Raw genomic sequence first — 26030 nt, 5'->3', positions numbered from 1 at the left:
GGGGCGGGAGTTGGCCCTGCAACAGAGGGGGATATCTCACCTGCAGCTGGGATGACAGCACAGAGACAGGGGCTGGCAAGAGTGATATCCCCAGTGGACCCACAGATTCGAGGGCCCCAGACCTTAAAAACTAGGCACCAAAAGCCTCCATGGATGCTGCAAAGTACTTGGGAACCCCAGGACACAGATGACACTGAATGTCTGTCCCCACAAAAGGGACAGACTCCAAACCCTCAATTTCTCAAACAAAAAGCTGCGAGAAGCCCCGAGCAGATTAAACACACATTTATCCAACAGTGTTTGGCCAGTTTAGAAGCTTTTGTACAAAAAATCGCAGTCGCACAGATACAGACCTGGATGCACAGGCACCCCCATGGGTACAGAGAGCAATAGCAGACCTGGATCTACAGAGCAACCCCAGAAGCACAGACACTCCACAGTACAGATCTGGACATACAGAGCAGCCCCAGAATACAGACACCAGTGCATTTAAATACAAACCCACATCTTTTCAAGAACATTTGCTGGCAAACAGTGCATTGCCTACAGACACACAGACAGGATCACGTCTCCTCACACAGAGCACAGTCTCTACATGGATTTTACACAACTGGACTGGGTGCAGAAGGAATGACTAAACCATCACGGGCTCCTGGAATGGGAAGGCTGAGCTGAAATTTTTGGTTTGATGAAACTGGGTTGGCCAGAGTCTGGTTAACAGCGACTCACTGAATAGGAAGTGCTAAACAGGCTGAGAGACACAACAAGTTGATGCTGAGCCACAGCCCAAGGTGAATAAGAGGGATTAAGGTTAAACACATCCTCTCAATCCCATTTGGCCTCAGAGATGGAATTCCACTGGGAAACAAAAGTCTGCCAGAACCCTTGCAGAGTTTCTCCTATCGAGGCTCAGAGCTGGCTCGCACACTTGCAGATCCTTGGGGACACAGTCACACCTGTGGTCACATCTCTCCATAGCTGATGGAACGGCACTGAGATGCTTAGAGTGTTCCAGCCTTGTTCCAGCTGTGCCAAAGTCAGCTGTGCCCAGCTGATGGACACCACCACACAGGTGGGAAATGGAGCAACAAATCCCTTTGGGATTGCAGAAGATGAAGAGCACACCTGGGAATGCCTTCCTGAGAAGAGCAGTGGAGCAGGCCAGACTGTGCCCTGGTGCAGTAGCCCCTGGCTGTCACTAGCCTCGAGGGCAGCACAGAGGTACAACTGATGGCAGGCACTGCCAGCACCTGCAGGAGAGGGGGGTCCCACAGCTTCAAGTGATATCCCTCACCCGCTGAAGGTCTGAGTCCATGCTAAGGGTAAGAGAAAGGCACTTCCCAGGGCAGCACCTCATGGCTTGGCCTGACTGAAAGCGGCCCCACAATCCGAGGCGCAGGAACCCAGGAAGAGCTGCCATTTATTCAACACTAGAACCTAAATACTTAAAGTGAAGAGTCGCTCCTTCCTCACCTGAAGACAGGAAGGCACACCTGCTGCACACCTGTGCTCACTTCAGGGCTTCTTGAGGCCAGAGGGCAGCCCCAGGGCCATCTTGGCTCCCACTGTGGGCGGGGAGTGCCACACAGCCGAGCTCGTGCGCTTGAAGTAGCGGGGTTTGTTCTTGTAGAAGATGTCCTCCAGCTTGGGGCTGGGGATGGCCCCGAACAGCGCGTCCACATCGGGGGGATTGTAGTACTGCCTGATCACAGCCTGGCTGAGCTCATTCCCTGCAGGAACAGATGAAGGTTGCATTAATTTTGTTAATTGGGATTGCTGTGTAGGCTGTTGTACATGGTGTGTCCACACTCTGCTCGTCTCTCATCACTCCAAGACAGCTTAGCAGCGTATTTGTTCCCCATCACGTTGTGACAAGATCCCCAAGTGGTGGAGAAGCCCCTGACTCCACATTCCACAAAGAATCATGGAATGGTTTGGGTTGGAAGGGATTTTTAAGCCAATCCAATTCCAACCCCCTGCCATGGCCAGGGACACCTTAACTAGACCAGGTTGCTCCAAGCCCCTGTCCAGTGGACATAGAAGTATTCACTCCATGCTGGAGACTTGTAAGTCCTTCAGGCAGGAGGAATGGGGCAGAGCACCACAGCAGGTCCCAGAGTCTGCTGGGGGTCCTGGACACACATGTTCCCCCTACACACATACCAGTAGCCCAGGCAGGGACCGGCTTGCGTGGTTGGCTCTCATCATCCGTTGAGTCGTCGCTGTTCAGGTCCATCCCATAGTCGTTCGAGCCTGTCACAGCCGGCTTGAATTCCTTCTTGCTCTGAGGAGTCATCTCGTATGAGTTGCAGGCAGGGGAATTCTAGAAAGGAAACACATTCCACAGATGTTGGATGCAGCAGCACCACCACCTCCGAGCTACAGTAGCACCAGCTCCTCCCCTACCTCCTGCTCTGTCACCTCACAGCAAACCCTGAGTCTGGCAGCTCTCAAATTTGGATCCAAGGGCTTGACCCAAGTTCCAAAGTTGTGACCCAATGATGGCTGTGCATGGCCTTCTCCTGTTTAATTAGGCTGATTAATTTGCCATCTGTGCCATGAGCACACAGCAATACATGGATTTAACGGGTCTAATAGAACAGCATCTCCACTCCACTCAGCCAAATTGAGTTCATGCCCATGGGAGTGGCACACACGGGAAGTGTAAGGGCAAAAAAAAAACCTACGAAAAACTGCGAATTTCAGTTTTTTCAACTGGAAATTTTCAGTTGAAATTCAATTTCCAGTCAGGAAATGAGTCTCTGGAGGGCTGGACACAGCTGTTCTTCCCAACCAGAGACTCCCTTCATGGCTATGTGTTCAGTGACAATAACCTCCATCCAGTGGTTCTGCACTTAAAGACTAAGATTCCCAGCTTAGCAAGGAGACAAGAGCCACATTGTTTGCTGTCAACGTCCAGGACATGAACAGGCACCTGCAGGATTCGCCTGTTCCAAACCACCACCACTCCACAGGCTCTGCTGCCACCTTGTGGCTGCTCCCAAATTTGACCCGAAATAAAACTTGGAGCACTTTTCTGTCCCTGAGGTTCTTCTAGTATTTAACAGGCACTTAAGACAGCTCCAACAGCTGCTGTCTTATCCACAGCCAGAAACCCTGGCCCACCCCCCCTGCTTCCCTTCCCTTTGTCACTGAAATATTCATGGAGTTAACACCAGATAACCAGGATTTACAGAAGTCCTGTGTTACTGGAAAAGCAGATAAAAGCAGAGAGTGAAACTGCGTAAGGTAGGAGTAGGTCAGTGCTGGGACCAAACTCTGCTGTCATCCCTAAGGACCCAACCCCAGTTACCTCCTTGTTCTCCAGGAGTGGTGCCCGGACGTTGTCTTTGGCCTTTTGCTCCTCTGACAGTTTCTTCTGCTCTTCCTCCTGCCTCTTCTTCTCCGCCAGCATCTGCTGCTCCCGCTGCCAAGCAACACCCACGGGATTAACCTTAGGGACCATACTGCCAATCCAGCCATCCATCTTTGTGACAGGCAAAATACCCAAGCACATAACTGCAGCTGTTCCTCATGCTGCTGAGGAGCACTTGGGACATGGCGCAGTTTCCTCAGAGGGGCACAAACACATTGACCCCCATGCCAGGGCATCAGCTGCCTTTCCCTGACAAAGCCAGGGCCTCCCACCTTGGAAAACTTGCTGCTGACTTTATCTTGGGGCTATAAAAGCCAGAAACCAGCTGACTATCTGCAGAAGACTGTGCTACTGATCTTGGCCTCTTTCTAGACCAGTAAACAGTATTTTCAGAGGCCAAGTCACCCGACAGTACTATAACCATCCCAAACAGGTCCAACTTCCTGCTCAGAAATGCCACAGTAGCTCCTCAGGGCTCTCCACAGAGTCCCAGCTGAGCTGCTCTGACAGCAACAGCTGCTGAGGTCAGACTGCATGGCTCCAAAATCAACCACTTACCTCCTTCTTCTCCATCTCCCTACGGAGTCGCTCCTTAGCGGCCTCTGCTTCCTTCTGCAGGCGGGCAGCCTTCTCCTGCTGCTCCCGGAGCCTGGGAATCACAGCACAGGCCCTCATTCCCAGAACCACATAAGGGCTCCCCATCACTGCCTGCCTCCCCCTCCCTCACAGCTCTTCAGGCACCCCTGACCCATCCTGGAGCTCAGAGTTCCTCCTTGGCAGCGCAGCAAAACAACAGTCCAAAGCAGCACTGCCAGGTCACAGCAGCTCCCCACTGCTCCAGCCTTCCACTCCTGCCCTCTGTTCCGACTGTGTTCCAATCCCAGCACAGAATTTGGTACATAAATGGGGATTTTGCCTTACTTTTCTGCCTGAATCCGCTCCTGCTCCCTCTTCCTCTCCAGTTCTCTCTCTGCTGCCAGCTGTCTCTCCCGCTCCTGCTCTGCCTGCCTCTGCTCAGCAATCTTCCGGGCACGCTCCTGCTCCTCTTCCCTCTTCTTCTGCATCAGCTCCCTGTGCCGCCGCTCCTCCTCCTCCTCCTGCAAGCCCAGGCAGGAGTTACTCACCTGACAGGAGCAGGCTCCAGGGACAGCACCAGGAACCCCTCACTTCACCCAAATCCCCATCGCTACACAGCAGGGAAACACCTCAGGGGCAAATTCCCAGTGCCCAGGGCAGGTGGATTTCCTGTCCAGTTCTGCCTTTGGGACAGGACAGGCCTACACACACACCTGCTGCAGAGCTCTTTGTCTCCTGGCCTCCTCCTCTTGTCTGCGCCGGGCCTCAGCTTCCTCCATCTTCCTGGCAGCCATTCTCTTCTTGATCTTCTCCTCTGCCAGTTTTTCTTCCCGCACCTGAAGCACACACAGATCTACTGTCAAGAAGGACAGCACAGCAGGACTTCTCACAGACAGAACTCCCATCCTCTCACAGGGCAAACCCTCCCTCCTTTCCCCCCAGGAACTAAGGGGGCCTGTGTTCTGTTTTAAAAGGTCTTATTTATTCCACAGCCTCCTGGGAAGAGCTGACCCCATCCTGGGGTTTACACATCCAGCCCCACAAAGCCATTGGATATAACCTCAGAGCCATGCAATCAAACAGGCAGGTGGGGATAATTAAAGCAGACAAATGACCACTAGGCCACTGCACAAATTGCAGGCTTGGAAGCCTGGGATCTGAGGAAGGCTCTAGAGATGGACGTTTGCTTTCCCCGGTCCGGCTATTACTCAGATAGGAGAAGCAGCAGATAAAGACTTGGGGCCATTAGGCTGCCTTTATCTACTGCAAGTCTTTCTCCCATCTACCAGAGCATTAATAAAGCCCATTTAGGTTCATGATTATGGAAAAACAGGGGTTCAGCTGCTATTTGCTGTAGCCAGAGAAAGGCAGTCCCTCAGGATCACCAAGGCTCTGGAAAGTTCTTTATTCAACTGTTCCCTGGTTCAGCTTCTAGAATCCGAGCAGCCTCCATGCCCCTCTTAACACAGATAAAATTCGTGTGCTACCAACTACCTCAGTGATTACTGATTGTCCCCAATAAGCTCTGCACAGGCTGTACCTTCTCGGTCTTCTCATCAAACAGTGCAATCTTCTGCTCAATCCTCCTCTTCCTCTCCTTCTCGATTTCCTCTGCCCGCTCCCGGGCTTGCAGCACCTTGCGCAGGCGCTCCTCGCGCTTCCTGAGGACACAGCCCAGCTCACCATCATGTTCCAGCCAGGTGAGCTCCCCCCAGCTCAGCACAAGGCCAAAATGACACAGCAAGAAATTCAATGGACCATTCAATTCCCCACTTGTTTTAGCACCAGCCACGTTTAAGCTGTCACAGAGGGGGGGACTCAAGACAAAAAGCTGCAGCAGTGGGTGGTGAGGACAGTCAATGATTTTTATCCCTGTACCAGAGATACCCCAAGGACAAACACTGCTTGTGCCCACAGGAATTTCTGCTGCTTGCACAGTCCCTGCAAGAAAAAACACCTGGACACAGAAACCTACAGGTGCCAAGAGCAGCGCGACCACATCTACTCACAGCTTTGCCTCTCCAAGTCGCCGTTTCTTCTCCTCCTCCAGTTTTTGCCTTCTCAGCTGCTCAGCTTCTTGCTTCTTCCGCAGAGTCTCCAGCTTCTGCCTCTCCTTTTCCTGAGGGGAATTGAAATGTCATTGTACCCACTGGCCAGGGCTCTTTCCCACCTCACCTGCTCTGGGCAGGAAGGACTATGGGATGGTGACAGCCCTGGAGCAGAGCTCAGGCAGCCTATGACCTGGTCGTGACTGGATATATGCAAGGAAAACAGTGGTGTGAATCTCAGGGAGCAAGAGGAGAAGCTGGGGTGCTGAAACAGGAGCATCAGCTCTGGGAGCCCAGGCAGCATCCTCAGGGATTGCAGGCAGCCAGCCCCATGCTTTCTCTTGGTGCAAAGGAGCCACCAAGCAGCGCTAATGCCTGGCACGGCTCCCGCATCCTGCGGCGAGCGCAGGGACAGATGGTGCTCCAGGAAACACCTTGAGCTCCTGCTGGCGCCTGTGCCTCCCACGAGGCTCTATCTGGTGGTGAACCACCAGCACTCTGAGAGCTCCCGGCTTGCTCTGGCACGCAGCCAGCTCTGTGTGCCAGTCAGAAATGGGGGCTTTCTCCTCATTTTCCTGACCCAGTCAAGGCACACTGTCAGCCAGGGGAGCAAGATCCAGCCACCACTACAACCACAGCAAATGGATTAATATCATCCTGCTCCATGCCAAAGCAGGCCTGGTTACAAACCCACAGACCAGCATCGGGATTATCCAAGGGATTCCCTTACACTGGGCTCTGTGCTGTAAATGCTTGGTGCTGTCAGCATCCAAACTGGTTAATATAAAACTAACAATTATATCTTATTGCTCTGCTGCTATTTAGTTATGTTTAGCTCCCACATGGAAAAACTCCCGAGGGGGAGCTGCCTGCACTGGAATGAAACCTAAAACATTCCATGAACTGACAGCAGCAGAGGAAGGACTCCCTAGCCACAAGACTCTTTTCTCATCCTATTAACTCCTTTGTATTACTGACACTAACATCAGCAGGGGCCCAGCGAGATTGAAGCTGGAATCCTTCACTGCTTCTCAATGGCCTTCCCTGACCTGCTGGAGCACAGCCAGGCTCTGAGCACAGCTCTAGAAAGCTCTCTAATTAGGCTGCTAGATGCAGCAACAGCAATTCCTGCAACCTGCCCTCCTCTTTCTCCCTCTCAGCTCTCCCGCAAAGAAAAAACAGCCCCAGAGCTGCCTAATTTGCAGGTGAGTTGATGGGTACCAGGAGTATGAGCAATTTCTGCTTGGCACATGTCTTCCAGCACAGCTCTGAGTGAACCCAGGAAGCTACACCCTTGTCAAGAACCAGCTCTCCAATCCCTCCCTCCCAAACTGCTCCTGGCTTGGAAAACCAGGGGCTTAGAAAGCTCCCTGGGGTAGTGCAGAAGCACCTGCCTGCAGCCAGTCAAGGTGCACTGCTGGTTCCAACAGGATCCATCAGTGATACGGATGCCTGCTCGATTTGGACACCAGCAGTTGTCTTACTGGCCCCACATCCAGGACAGCCTCGTGTTTCCTCCTGCCTCAAGGGTTTGGAAAACCTCCAAGGTTTGGATTTAAGAGGTACTTGCTCAGTCTCACTCATGAGAGAAATCCTAGAAAGGAGACCTGGGATGTACAGGCTTCAGTTATCAATACAAGTCAACATTCACAATCCCCTTGATTTTTGTTTCTCAGTTTCCATCCCTGACTGTCACTTGCCAATAGCACAGGGGAATGATGTAGGAATAAAGTTTGGAATTCAAACTGGAATTCTTTAGGAATTGCTAACTTTAGGACTGGCTAACTTAAAGCACAGACAGCTCCAAATCACTTCATTTCAAATGGGTTGCAAAGCTCCTTTCATGTCTGTGCTTTAAGTTAGCCACTTACTCAAACCACCATGTACTGGCTTAGAGCAGAGCCTCCTCTTACCTTGGGATCAGCCTGGAGAGGGGTGTTGTACCTGATGAAGGATTTTATGACTCCGTTCCTCCCCACAGAGCTTGGTGTCATGAGGAGCTGGTTCTTCTGCACGGTGTGCAGGAACGTTTTGAACGGACGCACCACCTGTGGGAGGAGCACCAAAGTGTGAGTGGGGGTGAGTAAAATAGGCTCTTGCTGAGGCTTTCCAGGGTTACAAGGATCTCACCTTGCTGGCTCGAAGGACTGGGGATGGGGTCTTCCTCTTGAGAGGAGACAGCCCTCCCTCCTCTGCCTGCTGGTGGTCATAGCGCTCGTCCACAGCTCTCTTGTAGCTTGGCTTCCTCCTGTGAGACAGCACAGCCCATCACACTGGGCAAATTCTCCTTGTGCCTCCAAGTCAGGGCTACAAAGGGCCATAAACTATCCTGGGCTTAAGAGATTCCAGTGTGGGAATGCCCTGGCACAGGTTGGTAGAGAAGATGTGGCTGCCCCACCCCTGGAGGTGTTCAAGGTCGGGTTGGACAGGGCTTGGAGCAACCTGGGATAGTGGAAGGTGTCCCTGTCCAGGGCAGGGGGGGTGGGACTAGACAGGCTTTAAGGTCCCTTCCAACCCAAACCAGTCTATGATTCTAAGATCATGCATGCTGTTAGCCAGTAAAAAAATCCTAATGCAGAAGAAAATACAAATTAAATCACAGAATCATGGAGGTGGAGGAAACTTATTTGCAGAAATTTCATGGTCACAAACAGAGCAACAACGTTCCAGCACTGAACCTGTTTGGAACCTGAGCACAGTCCCCTCAAGAGACTGCCATCCAGGACATACCTAGCACTCTGGGGTGGATCCAGGGTCTCCCCGCTCTTATTTAAGTTGTTTTCTGAAAGAGAACAGTTACACAGTGAGTTCTAGCAGGAAAAATCCTCTCCAACACAGGTTTGGCAGCAAAGAAGGGATGTAGCAGCTCAATGAACAACAAAACCACCTGCCGTGAGCTGGGCACGGCAGGACCTGGCTCATGTGGCACCGTTCCCACCTGGAAACTCCAGACAAAGCAGAGCTGCCCAAAGCTGTCTGTGTTCTACACAGCTTCAGCAACAGGGCTCAACTGGGCCTCCCACAATCCTCCAGCCTCATTATATCCATCTCCATGCGCTTGCCAGGATGGAAATAACTCCAGCACGGAGTTTTCTCACTGCTAATTGTCTGAAACAAATCCCTGCTCATCAAACATTAATTAATCTTTCAAACTGAGCTCTTAAATTAACCAGTCAATTTTTCTAGCTTCCCAGCCAGCCTCCCAAAATGATAACTTCCTGAAGTGCTGCCCCAAACCCCTCCAGAATTACCGCTGCTGCTCAGCTCCTGAGGCTGCCCATGTTTGCTGACTGTGTGAGAGCGAAGGGACATTCGAGGGCTTTGGAAATCCTGTGGGAAAAAGCAAAGGAGTTTCAGGACAATTCCATATGGAAACAGCCCATTCCTGGTTCTGATCATGCGGTGGTTACGACCTGGGTATGGTCAGCAGCATTACCAGGGAATGCCAAACCAGCTCTTGGCAAAGCCCTGGATGCTGCATCATCAGGAGAGGCACAGACATTAACACGAGCATCTGCGCTGCTTAAACTCAACCAGCTCATCAACTATTAAGGCCAGGAGCCTTCCAAGCTGTAAATCTGTGCTGCCAGAGCTCTGGCCAGAGCCAGCATGCCCATTTCCCTGAGCAGTGTTGAATGGGGAGCCCGGAGACAGCGGACAAATGGCTCATTTCCATGATTTATCTGTTTGTTATGGGATACCCATCGTTGCTCTCTGCCTCTGCACTTAGGCTGGGGCACGCTCCACTGGGATAATGGGCTGTGGTTCTGGAATTGCTCTCTGCTAGGAGCACCAGCATTACCTCCTGGTCAGCACTTCACAGCACTGCACTGGGAAGAAAAGAGATTGATGGAGATTTCATCCTCTCCAATTGCTTCTGCAGGGCCTAGAAAAACTGATTTTTTTTTAGTTTCTGCACAGCCATAACAACTCTCCATGTTTTCACAGGTGCTTCAGGCCACTGCTCTGTTCCATTAATTCAAGCTCTGCTCATTGAAATTTATTCTGGACAAAACACTGACATGATCCCAGGATTACTTCCTCAGACAGGATTGTGGCAGGAAAGGTGTTGACCTGAATAATATTCATAAATTTCTGTGTCTGTCCAAACTAACAAGTATTGAATTACCTGCAGGACTGACCAAAAGGTAAAAAGAAGCTTTAAAAATACAGTGTGCAAACCATGACACCAGCTGAACCAAACTTCCCTGAACTGTAAGAATGTTTTTTTACCTGTAGAGATTGGGGACTGAATCTTCACACAATGATCTCTAGCAAGAGGTTAAGAGGGAAGAGCCAAGCAGGACTCAGCCCTGAGGTCAGGCCCAGGGTGCTGTGCAACAATTTCAACAGATTTAGGAAAATGACAGAGGAAAGCCCATGTTTTAGTCAGAGAATCTTAGAAAGCATCTGAAATTGTAACACCCTTCTGACAGAACACCTCGACCTGCACCCAAAGCCTTGGGTCACATGTGCTCATTTCCCAAAGAAAACTTTGCTGGTTTTGGTTTTGCTGGTTCTGGAACGTTGTGATTAAGACTTTCCCTACACTGAGTACCAGAACCAGAGAGGCTGTGGATGGGGTCATGCACCTCTGAGCCAGATGATCTGTGCCTTCCTCACTCACCGCTATGGGACAGGTTGGCAAAGTCTGGCAATCCACAGCCAGAGCTCCCAAATTTGGGAAATTTGGTGTATTCCACACATTTTCCTCCCAAATCCACACAGACACAAATGCTTTTAATCACTGCCCAATCCTTACCAGCTTGGAGGGGGTGGAGGGTCCAGGAGGAGGCCTAGAGAAAAAAGAAAGACAAAAGGGGCTGTGCTTAGTAATACTGAGGAAACTGGGAAGCCACTTGGATTTTACACCAAGAATGGCAGTGAAAAAGTCTTACAAGCAGGATAGCTAGGATAAATAAATAACCGAAAGCATTCTCACCCAGTTTTGACAATGGTTTCCTCATCCACTGACTCACTTACGGAGGTGGAGGCTGTGGGAGAGGAAAAAACACACCTGAGCTGTGAGGTTGGAGTGCAGGCCAGGGATCTGGTGGGGCAAGGACCTCCAGACACTGCAGAGGGGCTTATCCTGCCCTGGGGCAGGCAGGGCACCAGAGCACACCCAGGTGGCACTGCAGGAACGCAGCTGGCAGTTCCGGTGCAGGAAAGCAATTTTCAATTATGGATGTTTTCAGGGCGATATTCCACAAGCTGGCATTAACAGTGCTGGGCTTGGCTTTGCACTTATCTGCAGGACCCACACTGGACATCAACAGCAGATAAAGCAAGTATTATTTACAGTGGGAGTGCTGCTTCCCATGCCTGCATTCCAGCTGGCTCTGCTGCAGTGAGCTCAGAAGCTCTGATACAGCCAGAACCTGCCATGAATAACCATAGTAACAATGACAGACTGGTTGGGGTGGGAAGGGACCTTAAAGATCATCCTGTCCTACCCCCTGCCTCTGCACAGGACCACCTTGGTCTAGCCCAGGTTGCTCCAAGCCCTGTCCAGCCTAGCCTTGGACACTTCCAGGGGTGGGGCAGCCATAGCTTCTCTATCAACCCATGCCAGGACCTCACCACCCTCAAAGGGAAGAATCCCTTCCATATATCCCATCTAAATTTGCCCTCTTTCAGTTTGAACTCATTTCCCCTCGTCCTGTCACTCCAGTTGCTGATGAAGAGTCCCTCTCTAGCTTTCTTGTTTAATAATTCAAGCAGTTTAGATCAGACTGTCATAGTCCAAACCTGCCTCTATCACCAACTGCGGAAGTGTGGGAGACTCCTAATCTACAGAGTTCAGCCTCAAAATTCCCTTCTCAAACAAACTCTAGAACCAGCAGTCAGATCCTGCTAAGGAAAAGGTAATTGGTGGGAATTTTATCCTACAGGAAACAGGCAGGGCTTTGGGAGAATCCATCACCCCTTTTGGATTCCCAAACCCTTCTCAGCTTTGCCAGCTGTCCCCACAGAAACTAGGAAGACAAGTTGACTGGAGAACCTGTGGCCGCCTAATCCCAGGAAGTGTCCAAGGCCAGGTTGGACAGGGCATGGAGCAACCTGGGATAGTGGAAGGTGTCCCTGCCCAGGGTAGAGGGTGGAACTGGTCCTTCCAACCCAAACCATCTTGGGATTCCAGGTTTAACAACTTCTCCCAGTAAATCACCAACGGTTAAAGCTAAACTGAAATGGAGACACTGAGGCTGTTCTCCCAGGTGATTTACAAGGATGAATTCAGTTACCTGGGTTTCTCTGCTCATAGAGGGCTCCAGGAAGCTAGGGAGAACTTCCATGAGGGATTGCAGCCTGTCCAGGAAGCTCAGCTGCTACCCACACACTGAAGACCCAACCCCAGCACTTTGCTTTTCTCAGCAGCAGAAAGCAACAGAACCTGCTGGTGATGCCCAAACTCACCATCCATGGAGCTGGAGGACACGGATGTCTTCCGAGCTGCTGCCTTCTTGCTCGTTGCCTTGGCAATGGATGCCCGGATCATGCTCTCTCTCTTGCTGGCCAGGGAGTATTTCTCTGCCAGGGATGTTCTGTGTCTCAGGGAGGCTTTCCCCATCAGGCTCCGGCGCACAGAGCGGCGGCTGAGCCGGGAGCCGGTCGGAGTCCCTGGGCTGTCCCTCAGGGGCTGGGAGGGCTCCTCAGCCTGGTCGTGTTCCGAAGGGGAGCCATCCCCCTCCTCCAGCCCAGCCTCTGGGCTCAGGATGATGGTGACATTGGCTGCTTTTGCTGTCTGCAGCTCGGGCACAGCCTGGCTGGCCTCAGGAGTACAGGGCACCACCAGCTCAGAGGCTGTGGGCACCAGCGGCGATTCAGGAACATCACGCTCCTTGGGAGAACCATTCCCTGAGCTCGTGGGGAGCAGCTCTGCCGGCTTTGCTCCACTGCTCTGGAGTGGCACAGCAGTGCCAGTGTGGTCAGCTTCCTCCCAGGGACCTTTCCCTGCTGCCTGTGGGGTAGAAGAGGTCTCAGGAACCACCTTGAGGTGTCTAGCAGAGGCTGCAGCCCGGGATCGTGTCACACGCTGTGGTGGAGAGTTTTCTTTGGCCTCATCCCTGAGGCTGAGTTCCAGGTTCACTTTGCTCCGAAGTCGCTGAGAAGATCGCACAGAAGGCACCGGTTTGAGGCTGCTGTTCTTCCTCTTGGAAAGCCTGATCACAGCAACAGTGTGTTAAATAGGAGCGAGAGTGGGGAACAGCCTGGAGCACACGTGGGAATGGAGCCAAAACACCTGGGATGGGCCCCGGAGACGCAGAGCTGCACAAAGCAGCTAAGGCAGACAGTAATTAACGGATGTGATGACTTTAAATCAGAAAAATAACAGACGGGAACACGGGAACACAGAACCAGGAAACAAATAAAAGCATTTCTTGTGAGAATCAAAATCCAATGTTTTTCGATCACAAGGGCGAGAGTGCCCAAGACACAGGGTCTGAACGGTCTTTGAACACCGGGGGGACCCGCGGGACGAAGAAAGGGGAACACCCATTGAACAAAGGAGTGGATCATGACAAAGGACATGCTCCGTGGGAGGGGATTGTTTCCCTGAACCTTTGGCAGCAGGTCTGTTTAGTCTCCCACGGGCTCACTCTCTTCTCCAGGTCCCGATGGCACCCTCTGCGCTCCCCCTTTCCGCGGCCCGTCCCGAACGGGGCTCTCCAATCCCCGTTCCCGCCGTCCCTTACCGCTTCCTGACGGGCTCCTGCACTTTATCCTCCACGGCTGACAGCCGCTTCCTTCGCAGCCGTTTCTTCTGCGACGGCGTCTTGGGCATCAGCTCGGGCTCATCGTGGAAGTCGCTAGAGAGGAAGGGGAGATCAAGACGGGATCAGCGCGGAAGGCGGCCGGTACGGGTAGGGGCCTAGCGGGGAGCGCGGTGCCGGTACCTGACAAACATCGTGACTGCCTCGCTGTAGATCTCATCCAGCCACAGCATATCGGTCTCGTTCACCTGCTGCAGGAACTGGGCCAGACGCCGGTCGCACTCCTTGGGCAAGTCCAGCGGAGGCGCTGGGGGCTCCACGCCCCTCATCGCTGCCGCGGCCCCCTTCGCCGCCATCTCCTCAGCACCAACGGCCGCGCGCGCGCGGCACGCCGTTCAAACACGGCCCCTCCCCCACAGCGGCCAATCACCAGCGGCCGCACCCTAAGCAGCCAATCACCGCCCGTCGCCTCTGCTGGCCCGCCCTTTCCATTGGCTGTCGGGGGAAGGGCTCGCACTCGATGCCGCTCTGCTCGCCCCTCTCTATGGTCCTGGAGGACTCAGCTCGGAAGGCGGGGCCTGAGGGGGCGGGCCCACGGGCCGCTCAATTTGCTCGCTAGGGCTGACGGACGGGCACTCTGACCAATAAAAGACCGAGGATTGGGAGATGCGCGCTGTGACTGGCGGAGGCGCGGGATAACTTCGGGGCGGGAAGAGAAGGGCTGTGGTGTGAGGGTGTGGTGAGCGGAGGAGGCGGTGGCAGGAGCTCCGGTCGGGCGACGGGCGAGAGGTCTGGAGGGTCCCTGGGAGCTTAAGAGCGGTCCCTCAGGACCTCTGCCCCGGCCTGTCTTCACACTTCCCCCATGCCCGGGAGCACCCCGGTGCCTGCATCCCTCTTTCCCAAACGGCATGGGGCCGGGAAATGTCCTGGCTGCCCACCGACCTTGTCCTCTCTCTCTGTGTTCCAGGCGAGGCGATGGCGGAGGGTCCCCAGCAGCTGCTGGAAGTGTGTGGGCAGAGACTGTCCCGCTTCCTCCATGACGCCCAGTACAAGCACCTGGCCTGGCTGCGGGAGGTGGAGGAGCAGGGCATGAGGATGCTCAAGAGGTAGGGGCTGCCCTGAGGAGACCCCTCTGTGCCCACCTGAGCTCCCAGCTGCGTGTGGCTGCACTTGGGGGTGAGTTTGGGCCCATCCTTCCCTTGTTTTCGGAGGGTTGATGTGGGCAGTGGGGGAAGCAATATGTGCTCTGCCTCTTCTGCTCCACAGCAGCTTTAGGGATGAGCCTATGCTCTTGCCCAAAACACCCTCGCTGAGGAGGAAGCCCAGAAAAAGGCAGTCCTCCTGGCTGAAGGAGGAGCACAAGGAGCTGAGCAGGAGGAGGTAGGTCTATTAGCTTGCTCTGGCTCTGCCTCATGGTGTTGGGGTGAAAGAAAACACTGCCTGTGTTCCCTGAGTTAGCAAAGTGGCACATTGGGATTGAGCATCATTTGGGTTCTGGTGAGAGTTTGGGAAAAAGCTGGCTGCTTTCCTTCACTTTATTTTTTTCTTCTGGTTATAGTAAATGAATAATAAGCACTATATTTTCTTGTTTGTTTAGATAGAGGTTTTGTCTCACTGGGTTTGGCTTTTGGCCTGAAGTTGCTACTCCTGGTGTTCACTCTCTAAACCTCTGTGTCAGTGCCAGGAAAACCTGCAAACAGGATGTGCTTCCAGCAGCTGGCAGGCAGGGAGGCTCCATGAGGTTATCAAGGGGCTGAAGTGGAAATTCCTAGTGATTTGCTTAGAACCCACCACACTTTTAAAGCTGCCCAAACCTGACCTGTTGTTATGTTTAGGGCACTAAAATCATGCTGACTGTGGTGAAAAGCCCACAGCAGGAAGAGTTAGAGCTGGGAGACTGTCAGGAAGCAGACATGGAGGGTGGGGAGAGCAGCAGGGATAGCAGGAGTGTGGGAGGTTTGTGTATGTGTGATGGGGGGGGGAGAAGCAGCACTGTGGATCAGAGCAGGGAGAGCTCTTGGCCCTGCTCTGGGTGCTCAAGGTCACAGCTGGGCTGTTCCTCAGGAGAAGGCAACTCCTGTTCGTGTTTTCCCTCGTTCCAGCTTGGTTTGGGAAGATGTGCTGATACAGCCAGGCCTGTCAGCAGGAAGGTGACACAGCATGCGTCCCTCTGCAGGCACTGTCCTCTGCCCTGTGCTGCTTCCAGGCTGGGGATTAAACCCAGCTCTTGGTGTAGGGCTAAATACACCTTTCCCACTCCCACTTCTCCACACTTTACTCTGGATACCCAGAGTCAATGTGCCTCTACCCAGGGATAGGATGGGCTGTGAGAGGAAATGGTGGAGTGGAGAAGCCAGCAGCAGCTTCACTTCACTTCAATGCCATCTGCTTTTCACTCTAAAACTTATTTGGGAGTGGATGACTCCATCATCACTTCCTTCAAAATTCTTTTCCTTTAAGGTTATCCCGCAGGAGGAGTGGCGTCAAGCCAGTGTCTTCCAGTCTGAATTCCCAGCGACACCAGAGCCCTGGCTGTGAGGGGCAGGAGGTGTCAGTGCCTGGCTGCGCTCCGGGATCTCAGGCTGCCATCACACCCCAGCTCCCAGCTCCACCTGGGAAGCAGCCTGTGGAAGCATGTGTTCCCAGGGCAGATCTGCATTGCCAGGAGTGTCCCCAGGGTGCTGCTGGCAGTGATGGAGCCTCTCCAGCAGTTTTGGGGGAGCAGCTGCCTGAGGCGGATGCAGCGGCCGAGCTGCTGGAGGTCCCCAGTGTCACTGGGATCCTGGCTGAACAGCCAGGAAGGGATGAGGAGCAGGACCCCAGGAGAGCCAGCACCTCCACACCCAAGGCCGCTTGGAATGGTGATCCTGCCGTGCTCCAAGGAGATGGATCTCCTCAAGGCCTCAAGACACTGCTCGTTCAGGACTCCCCCAGCAAAAGCGCGACGCAGAAATCCAGGGCGCGCCGCCAGAGCGGGATGGGAGCCACCCGCAAGAGCCGCAGGGCTTCCCTGGTGAAAAAATGCTCCCTGGCCGTCAAGAGGGAGAACCTGGTGAGGAGATCCATTGGCAGGGCCATGGCCAGGAAGGCAGCAGCGCGAGAGTCCTCCTCGGCCTCCAGCAGAGTGAGCTGTGAGTCCCTGCTCCACTTCCATGTGGGAATGGAGCACCTAATCCCTGGCTCCAGCTCCCCCAAATCTCCTTGTCCTTGAGGGCCCCTGGGGACAGCTTGAGGCCAGGGTTTTGCTGCAGCAGGTGAAGGATGGGGTGCAGGTAGAATTGGGGTTAATAGGTTGGGAATGGGCAAAAATCACAATTGTGGTTCCAGCCACATGTGCCTTTGGATTAGGAGAGACTGCTGCTTTCCCTGGGGAAGGGCTTTAATTTATGGCCTCTGCCAGCTCTCAAAAAAATCAATAGGGCTGAAAATGCAGTCCTGAAATGAGGCTGAAATGGGCAGAGGAGCTCAAATGCTTTTTTGGGGGAAGATAGAAGAGACTCAAATTAGCTGTGTCACCACAGGAACAGGGGTCAGTAGCCCAGGTTGCTCCTAGTAGCTCCAAAACCCTTGTATCCTCCATTCCTGCTTCTCTTGACCAGGTTTGGATGACTGCCTGCAGCAGCAGTGGTTTTGGAAAGCCCAAATGGGCTGTGGTGGAGCATGGAGGCCTGTGGAATTCAGCTTTGTCAGCCTTGAGTCATGCCGTATCCAGGCATTTGTTATAACACTTGGAGCGAAGGGGTGTGATGGGGGGGTGGAATGAGCCTGGAATCAGCCCAAACCCCCCAGATCCCCGCACTGGAGCGTGCAGGGAGGCAGGAGCTGCAGCCAATGGCCTGGGAATGCTGGCTGTGACACAGGCAGCTGGAGCAGGCTGCAGGCAGTGGAGCTGCTGCCTTGGTGCTCTGCCTTCCCAGCCCACTCCAGATTCAGTGGCACTCGAGGGAGGTGTGGTGCTGGTGGGAAAAGCTGTGCAATCCATGTTCCTGGGAGGAAGCCTGAGCTCCTCCACAGGCACCAAGTGGCTGTTGGGAGCCTGGGAGTGAAATCCCCAACCCCACTTAGGCTTTTCTCTCCAGGTCAGAGCTCCTTGGAGCCTTTTGTGGAAGAAGATGCAACCAGCAGTACAAGGTAAGGCTGCTACATAAAGTAGGTGGGAAGGGATCCTAGAATTCCCTGTGAGGACACTTTCCAGGTGGCTTTTCTGTCACAGGTTTTGGCAGGGACTGCTCAGGTGGTGTTGTCAACTGGGGCTGGATGAGATTTCAGGTTGTACTGTTGAGGCACAGTGAGATTAACTCCTTCACTGGGGTGGGTGGTGGTGTCTCCTGGTGTTCTTGGCTGCCACTAGCCCTGGAATGCCAGGATGGTGGGGGTCAGTCAGCTCCTCTCTGGCTGGAGAGGGGACAGGTAAGGAAGGCTCAGCCTGAGGCTGTCAGATCTCCCTCCTTACCTGCTGCTGGGCCAAAGCCGGTTGTGGGGTGTTCAGCAGCACAGTGGGACAGTCTCTTAGAGGAATTTACATCCTAACCTTGGCATGCCTGCCTGGAACCGCCTCTGGATGTGCTTAGGAACCTGCACTTCCCTTGGAGTCCCATACACTGCCTCTATCACCTGCAACTCGCCTTCAGAGAGAATTTAAATTATTAAAACCCCTTATCCTTTACAGGCCTGAGCTGGAGCCAAATTCCCCAAGGCAAAAGGTGAGTTCCAAGGAACAGCCTCCAGACTCTGTGGGCACCTTGCTGAGCTGGCACCTTTGCTGAGATTGTCACTGGATGCAGGGATGTGACCAGTATCCCAAAATGAGCCAGCACAGCCCTCATTGGGAGGGAAGCAGACCCTATCCGAGCAAGCAGTTGGCATTCCCAGGGCAGCAGGTCCCTGGTAGCCTTGTTCTGTGGAGCAGCTGTGCTGAGGGAATGCTTGTCCTCTTTCCCTGCAGGCTCCCGAAGATGTCCTTATTCCAAGCACAAGTCCTCGAGCTGCAAGTCCTCCTGCACAGCACCTGTCCCCTCTGGAGCAGCAGACAGGGAATGCTGCAGGTAACTTCCAGGTGGTCTTGCTTTCCTTGCATGAACCCCCCAACACAAGCAGACCTAGGGGTCAGCTGAGGCATTCCTGGGAAATAAGGGATTTGTGTTGAAACAGAACCACCTCTGACCAGTCAAGGAAGTTTTCTGGGTGAAGTTTGGACCTCCTGAAGAGGTGTGGCATCAGTTAGGTGGGCAGGGGCATGTGTGTCCAAGCCTTGAGACAAACACTATCCTGTCCAGCTTCAGTCCATGCAATGTGTGAGTGGGGAAATTTGGGAATGAGCTCCTGGAGCTGGAATCTTCCACAGAATGTCATGTCCTTTCCCTCTGGGATTGCATTATGTGAAGATTTAGAGGTCTTGGTTATTTTCTGTGCCTCTGAGCAAGAAGGAGTTGTGGGGTGTTTTGTGTTCCCCATGGGAGCTGCAGGATCTGACAAGCAGCTGGAGCTGGAATGGAGGGAAGAGTCTCTGGAGGGAGCTGGATGCCTCACACGTGGCACTGACTGCAGGTTTCTCCACAGGAAACCACATAAATCCCAACAGTGAACTCCAGAAGAGCCAGGAACAACCCCACTGTGCCAAGTCCCAGGAGAATCCCTCCCGCATGTGGTAGGAGACACTGCAAGGAGCAGGGATGAGTCAGGGGTCTGGAAGGACTCAGGCTTAGCATTTTAAATAATTTGTGTTAAAAAGGGGTGTGGGGGATTTTTTCCTGCCTTTCTCTCCCAGCTTCCAGTAGCTGTGAAATCCCCTTGGACAGATCCTATCTCCTGAAATTGCTAGTGACTTTTGGAGCCTTGTTTGGGTCTGGGACTGGGTCTGGCATGGGGAAGAGCAGCTGAGGGCCTGCACAAACCAGCAGCAGTGATACAGCAGCTAGTTCAGAGCTGGGAGGTGACTGAGGGGGTGGTCAGAGAACGAGTGACTGACCTGGTTATTTTTGTCTGTGTGAGTGTCTGGAGTACCTGACCTGACTCCCAGAACACCTGATGTGTTTCCTCACTGTGTGTTGCTGTGGGAGGTTTCAGGGAAAGTGTGTAACAGCCAGTAAATCCCTCTGGGGGGTGTAACAGCCACTTATTGTCCTTCCTGCTAATGCCACCAGGACAAGAAGCTGCAAGCAAGCCCTGGGTGCCCTGTGGCATGGGCAGCAGCTGGGGGGCCGGCCCCTTTCCCCTTTGGATGAGAAGCACAAGACCTCAGCAAACCAGGCTCCGTCATCCCCCTCTCCAGCCAGCAAGGTGAGTGGTGCCACAGCCCTGTTCCTCCTGTCCCAGGCAGGCCCTGAGCTACCTCCCTCTTTCCTCTCAGGCTGTCAGGCCGCTGAAGAACTTCCTGCAGGGACAAGGAGGTGGCATCAAGGACTTCCTCAGGCGCAACACTCCCACCCGGCCCAACCTGAAGGTGCATCATGTCCGAGGGATGGGAGGAACACAGGCTGTATGTGCTGGGAAGGGGAGTTCTGGTGTTACTCCCAAACCTTTAATCGTGTTTTATATGGCCTTTCTCTGCAGGGAGATTTTGTTGTAAGTATGATACCTTAACTGTGGGGCTGGACACACTGACCGTGCTCTGCGCTCACACCAATGTCCATCAGCCCTCTGGCCACACCAGTGGTGAGGTGACAGGATCTCTGTGCAGGTGTGTTCTGCTGGGAGTGGGCACTGCTGGAAGCTTGTGGCCTCTAGGCCCAGCTGCCCTATGCCCTGTGCTCCCTCCTGGCTCCTGGGACAGGTGGTCATCTACAGCAGGGGTGTGCTGTTCTTTGCCTAAACATATTCTCTGTAGCTGTACCTCTCTCTCCTGTACCTCTGCGTGCATTGGATAGTCCTGTTGCCAAATGTGTGTTGTCTTCCCTTCTCCTCACTCCTTATCCCGGTGTCCAGGTGAATGACTGATAGTGACTGTGTTTACCAGGCTGCCTGGGGGGAGACACAGACCCCAGCACCTGGTGCAGTCTGAACTCTTCTCCCTTCAGGAGAAGGAGAGGCAGAGGCTGGAGAACCTCCGGAAGAAGCAGGAAGCTGAGGAACAGAGGAAAAAGAAAGTGGAGGAGGAGAAGAGACGGCGTCAGGCAGAAATGAAGCAGTGAGTTGGGTCCTTTTCCCTGTGTTCCTTCGGTCAGCACAGACTTGCCTTGTGCCTCTCACTTGGAATGAGCACTTTGGGAACAGGCAGAGCTAACGGGGCCCTCTTGCCCACACGCTGCCCAGGAAGCGAGAAGAGCGCCTGAGGAAGGCCCTGCAGGCTCGGGAGCGTGCAGAACAGATGGAGGAAAAGAAGAAGAAGCGGATGGAGCAGAAGATACTGCAGAGTGATGAGAAGGTGAGAAGGCTGAGTGGGCTTTGGGTCTCTCAGAGAGCTGTGAGACCAGGAGGTGTGAGCAGGGCACTGGCAAGGTCTGTGCATGCCAGAATTCCTTCTGACAAGGGGAGGCTTTTGTTGGCCATCCTTCTGCGCATTCTTGTTGGGACAGGCCCTGTTCATGCTGCTCTGCATTCAGGGAATGCGGCAGCCCCTGCCTGCCCTGCAGGTGACAGCCTCACCTGACCCACGTGCTCAGACTGGAGTGTGACTCAGTTGGGGATGCATTTGGGTCAGGTTTGGGTTTCAGAGCCTGACCTGGCCCTTTTTTGGGGGTCAGGCTGGGCTGGTGGCCACGTGCACAGTGCTGCCACTATGTTATGGCCCTGCAGGGGGGAGCTGTGCCTGAGGGCTGGAGCCCAAGCAGCCTCTGGATGGTGCCTGGCTGCTCATTTTGGGCTGGACTGAAATGACCTTTGAAAAGGGTCAGCATTGGAAAACAAGGAGTCATGTTCCTTTCAGCCCCTCCCAAACCCTGAGCAGACAAAAGTGCAAGGCCTGCTGGGTGCTGGATCCTTGGTCTCCTTAGGACCTGGGATATCCCAAACTCCCAACCTCCCTCCAAGGCTGTGAGATGTGTCCTTGGAGCAGTGGAACTGACAGGCGTGGCTTTCCCAGGTGCACACCTCACAGGTGAGGGAAGAGAAGATGGCAGAGGAGCGGAGCAAGAGGAAAACATCCAAAAAACACGGGGAAGCAGAGGCACGGAAGCAGAAAGCATCAAGAGGGGTAAGAGCAACTCAGGACCCTACTGTGCATGGAAAAGGATGAGGATAGCAGGGACCTGCTGTGTTGGTGTGCCTGGTGGGACAGGGACAGGTCACTGCCTGCTTCTGCAGGGATTTTGCGACCTGGGCTGCCAGATCTCTGTCTGGGCAGCTGAGGTTGGGTTGGGACAGAAGGGAGATGTGTCCCAGCTGCTGGAGGCTTACAGGGGTTTTGTTCTTGCTTCTTCAGGAGGAAAATGAGCAGCAAGGACCACTGCAGAAAAGGAGAGAGGATGAAGTGAAGGAAAGAGGGAAGAAAGTCTTGGAACTGAAGAATCTTCTGGAGCAGCAGCAGCTGGAACGAGTGAAGGACAGGTGCAAGCTGGTGCCTGTCCTGGAGCAGGGAATTGGCCATGGGCATAGGGAAGCAGTGGGTGTAAATGTGGTGTTGAAACTGGGCTCTGGGGCTGCCTGGATGTTTGGGGGGGCAGGAACAGAGAGTCGTAAGAGTGTGAGGGACTGATGGACATGCTTCCCTCTCTGAATTTTCTTTTCCCCAGGGATCCCAAGCAGCGAGGGAAGGAGAAGCTCCCCCAGGCACAGCTGGAGCCAGCAGCGTTGGCTGGCAAGGCCACCAAGGTGGGGTTGTAGTGTTCTGGGATCAGCCTCTCTGCAGCACACAGGCTGGGTTCAGGATCAGGTGTTTTCCAAGTGCTGTGTTGCTGGGATGTTTCGAGGATCAAATGCAATAGAACTAATGACTCTGACTGTACAGAGACACTGTGCAGAAACAAGCCAAGGGCTGGGGATTTCCTAGCTGACAGGTGAGCCCTCAGCCCTGGTGTGAGATGGTGACCGCCAGGAAATTGCACTTGGAAGAACACCCCAAAGGGCATTCACTGATGCTGAAATTAATATGGAAATGACATATTTATTCATGTCTTCCTACCACATTTCCTCACTATGCCCAAAGGATGTGACCCCCAAACCAAACCTCAGGTGCCCCATGGCTCTGTGTCACTTCATTTGTACTCACACAAAGAATGTTGGGGCTTAAAGTCAGGGTTGTTGGTCTCGAAATATCACACTAGCATTTTCTTTCACTCTCTATTCTTACATTTATTGGTTCATTAGTGAAAAATCAATGCCCCAAATGGTTCTTCCTCTTCAGGATCAATTCTTCCTCCTGTGTGGGCTCCTGTTGCACTCCTTCCCTCAGTCCCTGGCACTTGGACTCTTTCATGCTGTATAAATTTAATTTAAGGTCTAAATCTTCCCTGTGCTGCCAGCAGCTGGGCCAGAATGAGCCTGGCAAAGCTTTTCCAGGCAGGACAAAATGGAAGTAACTCCAAGTGGTGAGCAGCACAGGAGGGAAACTCTGGGAGAAATGGTTTGGGTCAAAAACAAACTTGAGCAGTGAATTTTTTTTTTCCCTGTATTAGGGGAACGAGAGTCCCAAAGAGCTGCCCTTTGTGCCTGGGCTGGAGAAAAGATATGAGCCACCAGAGCCCTTTTTCCCAGCTCTTAATGTCTGGCTCCAAGCAGAGAGGGTGAGTGTGGGGCTCCAGAGTGCCAGGCTGGACCTGAGCAGAGACAGGAGTGGCTTTATCTGGGAGTCTCAGATCTGGGGTCATTTCTGCAGAAGAAGCCACAGGGGCACTGAGGGCCAGGTTTTGCCAGAGCTGCTGAGAACACAGCTCTGTTCCATGTGAGTGAGGAATGACTTCATTCCCCTGTCTTACAGGTGGCTGACTGTCAGCAGAAGCTGGGAGAGGAGAAAAAACCCATCCAAGCAGCAGCCCCTGGGACATGGCCGAACAAAGCCGTCAAGGTGAGCCCTGGCCCTCGCACAGCCCTCGGGTGGCCCCCGCCTGCTGTGGCTACTTGGCCCCCACGGCTCGGAGCCACGGCAGCGCTCGGCACAGCGCATCCTTTGGGAAAAACAAGCGGTTTGTGGGGGAAAAGATGCTGGAAGCGGCCACAGGAGGGCAGCAGGTCCTGAGGCGATGTCCCGCCGGGAGCGGCCCTGGGCAGCCGGGCTGTGCCAACTGCAAATGCGGAGCTTTCCATAGGCAGAGCGGCAGGAAGGGCTGCTCGGGAGTCGGGGTGGAACGCTGTCTCTGCCGGGAATCGGCCGTGGGGATGCGGCGTCCATCCTGGCTGTGTCAGAGCTCCAGGGAGGGATAACCGACCTGCCACAGAATAGGTGGAAGGATCTGAGTGTAGAGTTGAGTGCTGGGATGTGCACCTTTCCTAGGTTTTTCCACAGAAAATAAGAGGGGAGGGAGGGTTAAGAGTAGGTGTCAAGGCACAGAGCCCAGGGACAGTTTTGTGTTGGTTCAGGATTTGAATGCTTTGGGGCTCTGGTGGCCATCCCACCCATGAAGTGCTGCTTCCCTTGCTCATCACTTCTGTGTGTGGTTTCAGAGATCCTTCTCCACATCCTGCCTTGGGTCCCTGAAGGGTGCTGAGGGACCACGATCCCCTCTGGCCGATGAGAACAACTATGGGCTGGATCTGAACAGTGATGACTCCACAGATGATGAGAGCAACCCTCGGAAGCCTGTCCCTGCCTGGGCTGATGGTAGGTGCCAGCTCTGGGCTGGCTTCCTTTTCATCCTTCCCTGGAGCTTTCCAGCCAGGCTTGGAGGCATTCTAAGCGCTGTCCAGGAGTGTGTGCACCCCTGGAAGCACTGGCAGCTCCCAGCTCTGTGTGCTGAGGGGATCAGCACTGCCTCCTGCGAGGTTTCAGGGGCTGAGGTGAAACAGGAGGAAGGGGGGGAAACCCTAAATGCTGAGGGGAAGTGAGGTGTGGTGGCTCTAGGAGATGTCCCACTACACCTGCACAGATCCTGGGTTCTTGGAGGGGAAAGGGAGGAGAGTGCACATCCTCCGGGCTTAGGCAGGGCCTGCATCCGTGTGTTGTTCCCGTTCTTCCTGCAGGGGCGCAGCTCCAGCAGACCATCGTGCACCAGTACTACCACCCGGTGGATGTGGACGCGCTGTTCGGGGCCATCCCCAGCCCCAAGCTGGAGGACATCTTCTACAAGAGCAAACCCCGCTACTTCAAGCGCACGAGCTCGGCCGTGTGGCACTCCCCGCCCGGCCCCTCCCAGAGCTGAGCCAAGGCAGGGTATGGGGTTTCTAGGGCACTTTGTCTTCTACTTACCCTCTGTTTACAGTTTTAACTTTTTCTTTTTCTGAGCAAAAATAAAGTTTTAATAAAGTTCAACACGCTGTGGGTATGTCTCCTTTCCCATACCTTGGTGACTGTGCCTTTTGCCTTGCAGAAATCACAGTTACTAATCTGCAACCAGAGACATTTCCTATTCTGCCTCATTTCCTATTCACTTAGGCTATTCTTTCACACAATTTGCTGTAGCAAAGATCAGATTTCTTAATTATCCCCACAGGGTGATGTTTTTGTAATGCTTTTTCTATATATTTATGTATTTCTCTATCTTTACCATCTTAATTATCTGCAGTTCCTTTTCCTTCAACACTACCTCTGCCTTCATCTTAGTCTGAGCCAGAATCTTCTTCCTGCTGTTGGAAAAATCTCCCTGGACAATTTAAGCAGTGGCTAATGCCTCCTCACCCTTCTTTTCTAATGGAAAGAGGAAGCCCAGGCTCAGCTCTAGATCCTGTTGTGGCAGGATCAGTGTATGGTACAGTGTCTTGAGCAGGAGCTAGGTTTATTTGGGAAGGATGAGGGATGGGATGGTTCCCTCGGGACTCTGTCAGTGTTGCTGCTGGGGCCATCCTGCTTCGGACTCACACCTTTGACACCCCTCAGCACCAGAGCTGCACTCATCCCTCTCCTTCCTTCCTCCTTTCCCAAGCCTGAATGCACATGGATTGACAGTAGCAGTGACAGAGTGAAAGAAAAAACGTTCTGGCTGTAAGGTAGATTTACAGAGCCAGAATCCCTGGGGCCATCCTGCTGTTCTTCAGCAACAAGGGGCTTGGAGCACTCAGCCCCAGAGCCAGTGCTCTTCCAAGGCGACTTTTGTCCCAGGAATGCTTTTTGGATGGGCTTGGGATCATGCGGGGGGTTCATGGGTGAGGTGGGGAGGACAGCCAGCCTCCTTCCCACCCCAGAGGGGAGCATCATCCCCTGGCTTCCACAGGGACGCTGCCCCGCACTGTGGAGTCCCCACAGGGGATTTGGTGAGGGGGATATGAGCCCCGCTGCAGCCCAGCCTC

General features: G+C 53.6%; 2 protein-coding genes across 4 annotated transcripts; one reads left to right on the top strand and one right to left on the bottom strand.

Moving 5' to 3' along the window:
- Positions 1-269: 269 nt before the first annotated feature.
- Positions 270-14117, bottom strand: INCENP (inner centromere protein). Its single transcript, XM_085063574.1, has 17 exons — positions 13899-14117; positions 13698-13811; positions 12418-13163; positions 10943-10994; positions 10763-10796; positions 9252-9330; positions 8731-8782; positions 8131-8248; positions 7914-8048; positions 5962-6071; positions 5493-5613; positions 4666-4788; positions 4298-4473; positions 3935-4025; positions 3314-3427; positions 2164-2323; positions 270-1730 (listed from the first exon to the last, which is right to left on the bottom strand). The coding sequence occupies exons 1-17, from the start codon at positions 14069-14071 to the stop codon at positions 1516-1518; spliced, it is 2613 nt and encodes an 870-aa protein (XP_084919700.1). The 5' UTR covers positions 14072-14117; the 3' UTR covers positions 270-1515.
- On the top strand, positions 13839-25056 carry LOC146437096 (inner centromere protein-like). Of its 3 annotated transcripts, none has more exons than XM_085063577.1 (20): positions 13839-13859; positions 14683-14821; positions 14982-15095; positions 16176-16846; positions 17795-17846; positions 18385-18418; positions 18661-18760; positions 19275-19362; positions 19859-19994; positions 20065-20157; positions 20268-20279; positions 20732-20841; positions 20967-21078; positions 21736-21846; positions 22075-22241; positions 22385-22463; positions 23267-23374; positions 23569-23655; positions 24252-24408; positions 24768-25056. In XM_085063577.1, exons 2-20 carry the CDS (start codon positions 14691-14693, stop codon positions 24944-24946), a joined length of 2541 nt encoding a protein of 846 aa, XP_084919703.1. In that variant the 5' UTR covers positions 13839-13859; positions 14683-14690; the 3' UTR covers positions 24947-25056. The 3 variants fall into 3 exon arrangements, with proteins under 3 accessions (XP_084919703.1, XP_084919704.1, XP_084919701.1); XM_085063578.1 differs by lacking the exon at positions 13839-13859 and adding an exon at positions 14397-14504 and having other exon boundaries at positions 22075-22199; XM_085063575.1 differs by lacking the exon at positions 13839-13859 and adding an exon at positions 14397-14504.
- The last annotated feature ends 974 nt before the right edge of the window (positions 25057-26030 follow it).

Source organism: Lichenostomus cassidix, chromosome 5, assembly GCF_008360975.1.
Source record: "Lichenostomus cassidix isolate B80296 chromosome 5, HeHo_3.0, whole genome shotgun sequence".
Lineage (NCBI taxonomy): Eukaryota > Metazoa > Chordata > Aves > Passeriformes > Meliphagidae > Lichenostomus > Lichenostomus cassidix.
The sequence above is the reverse complement of the archived record's forward strand: the minus strand, read 5'-3'. Positions and strand labels throughout refer to the sequence as shown.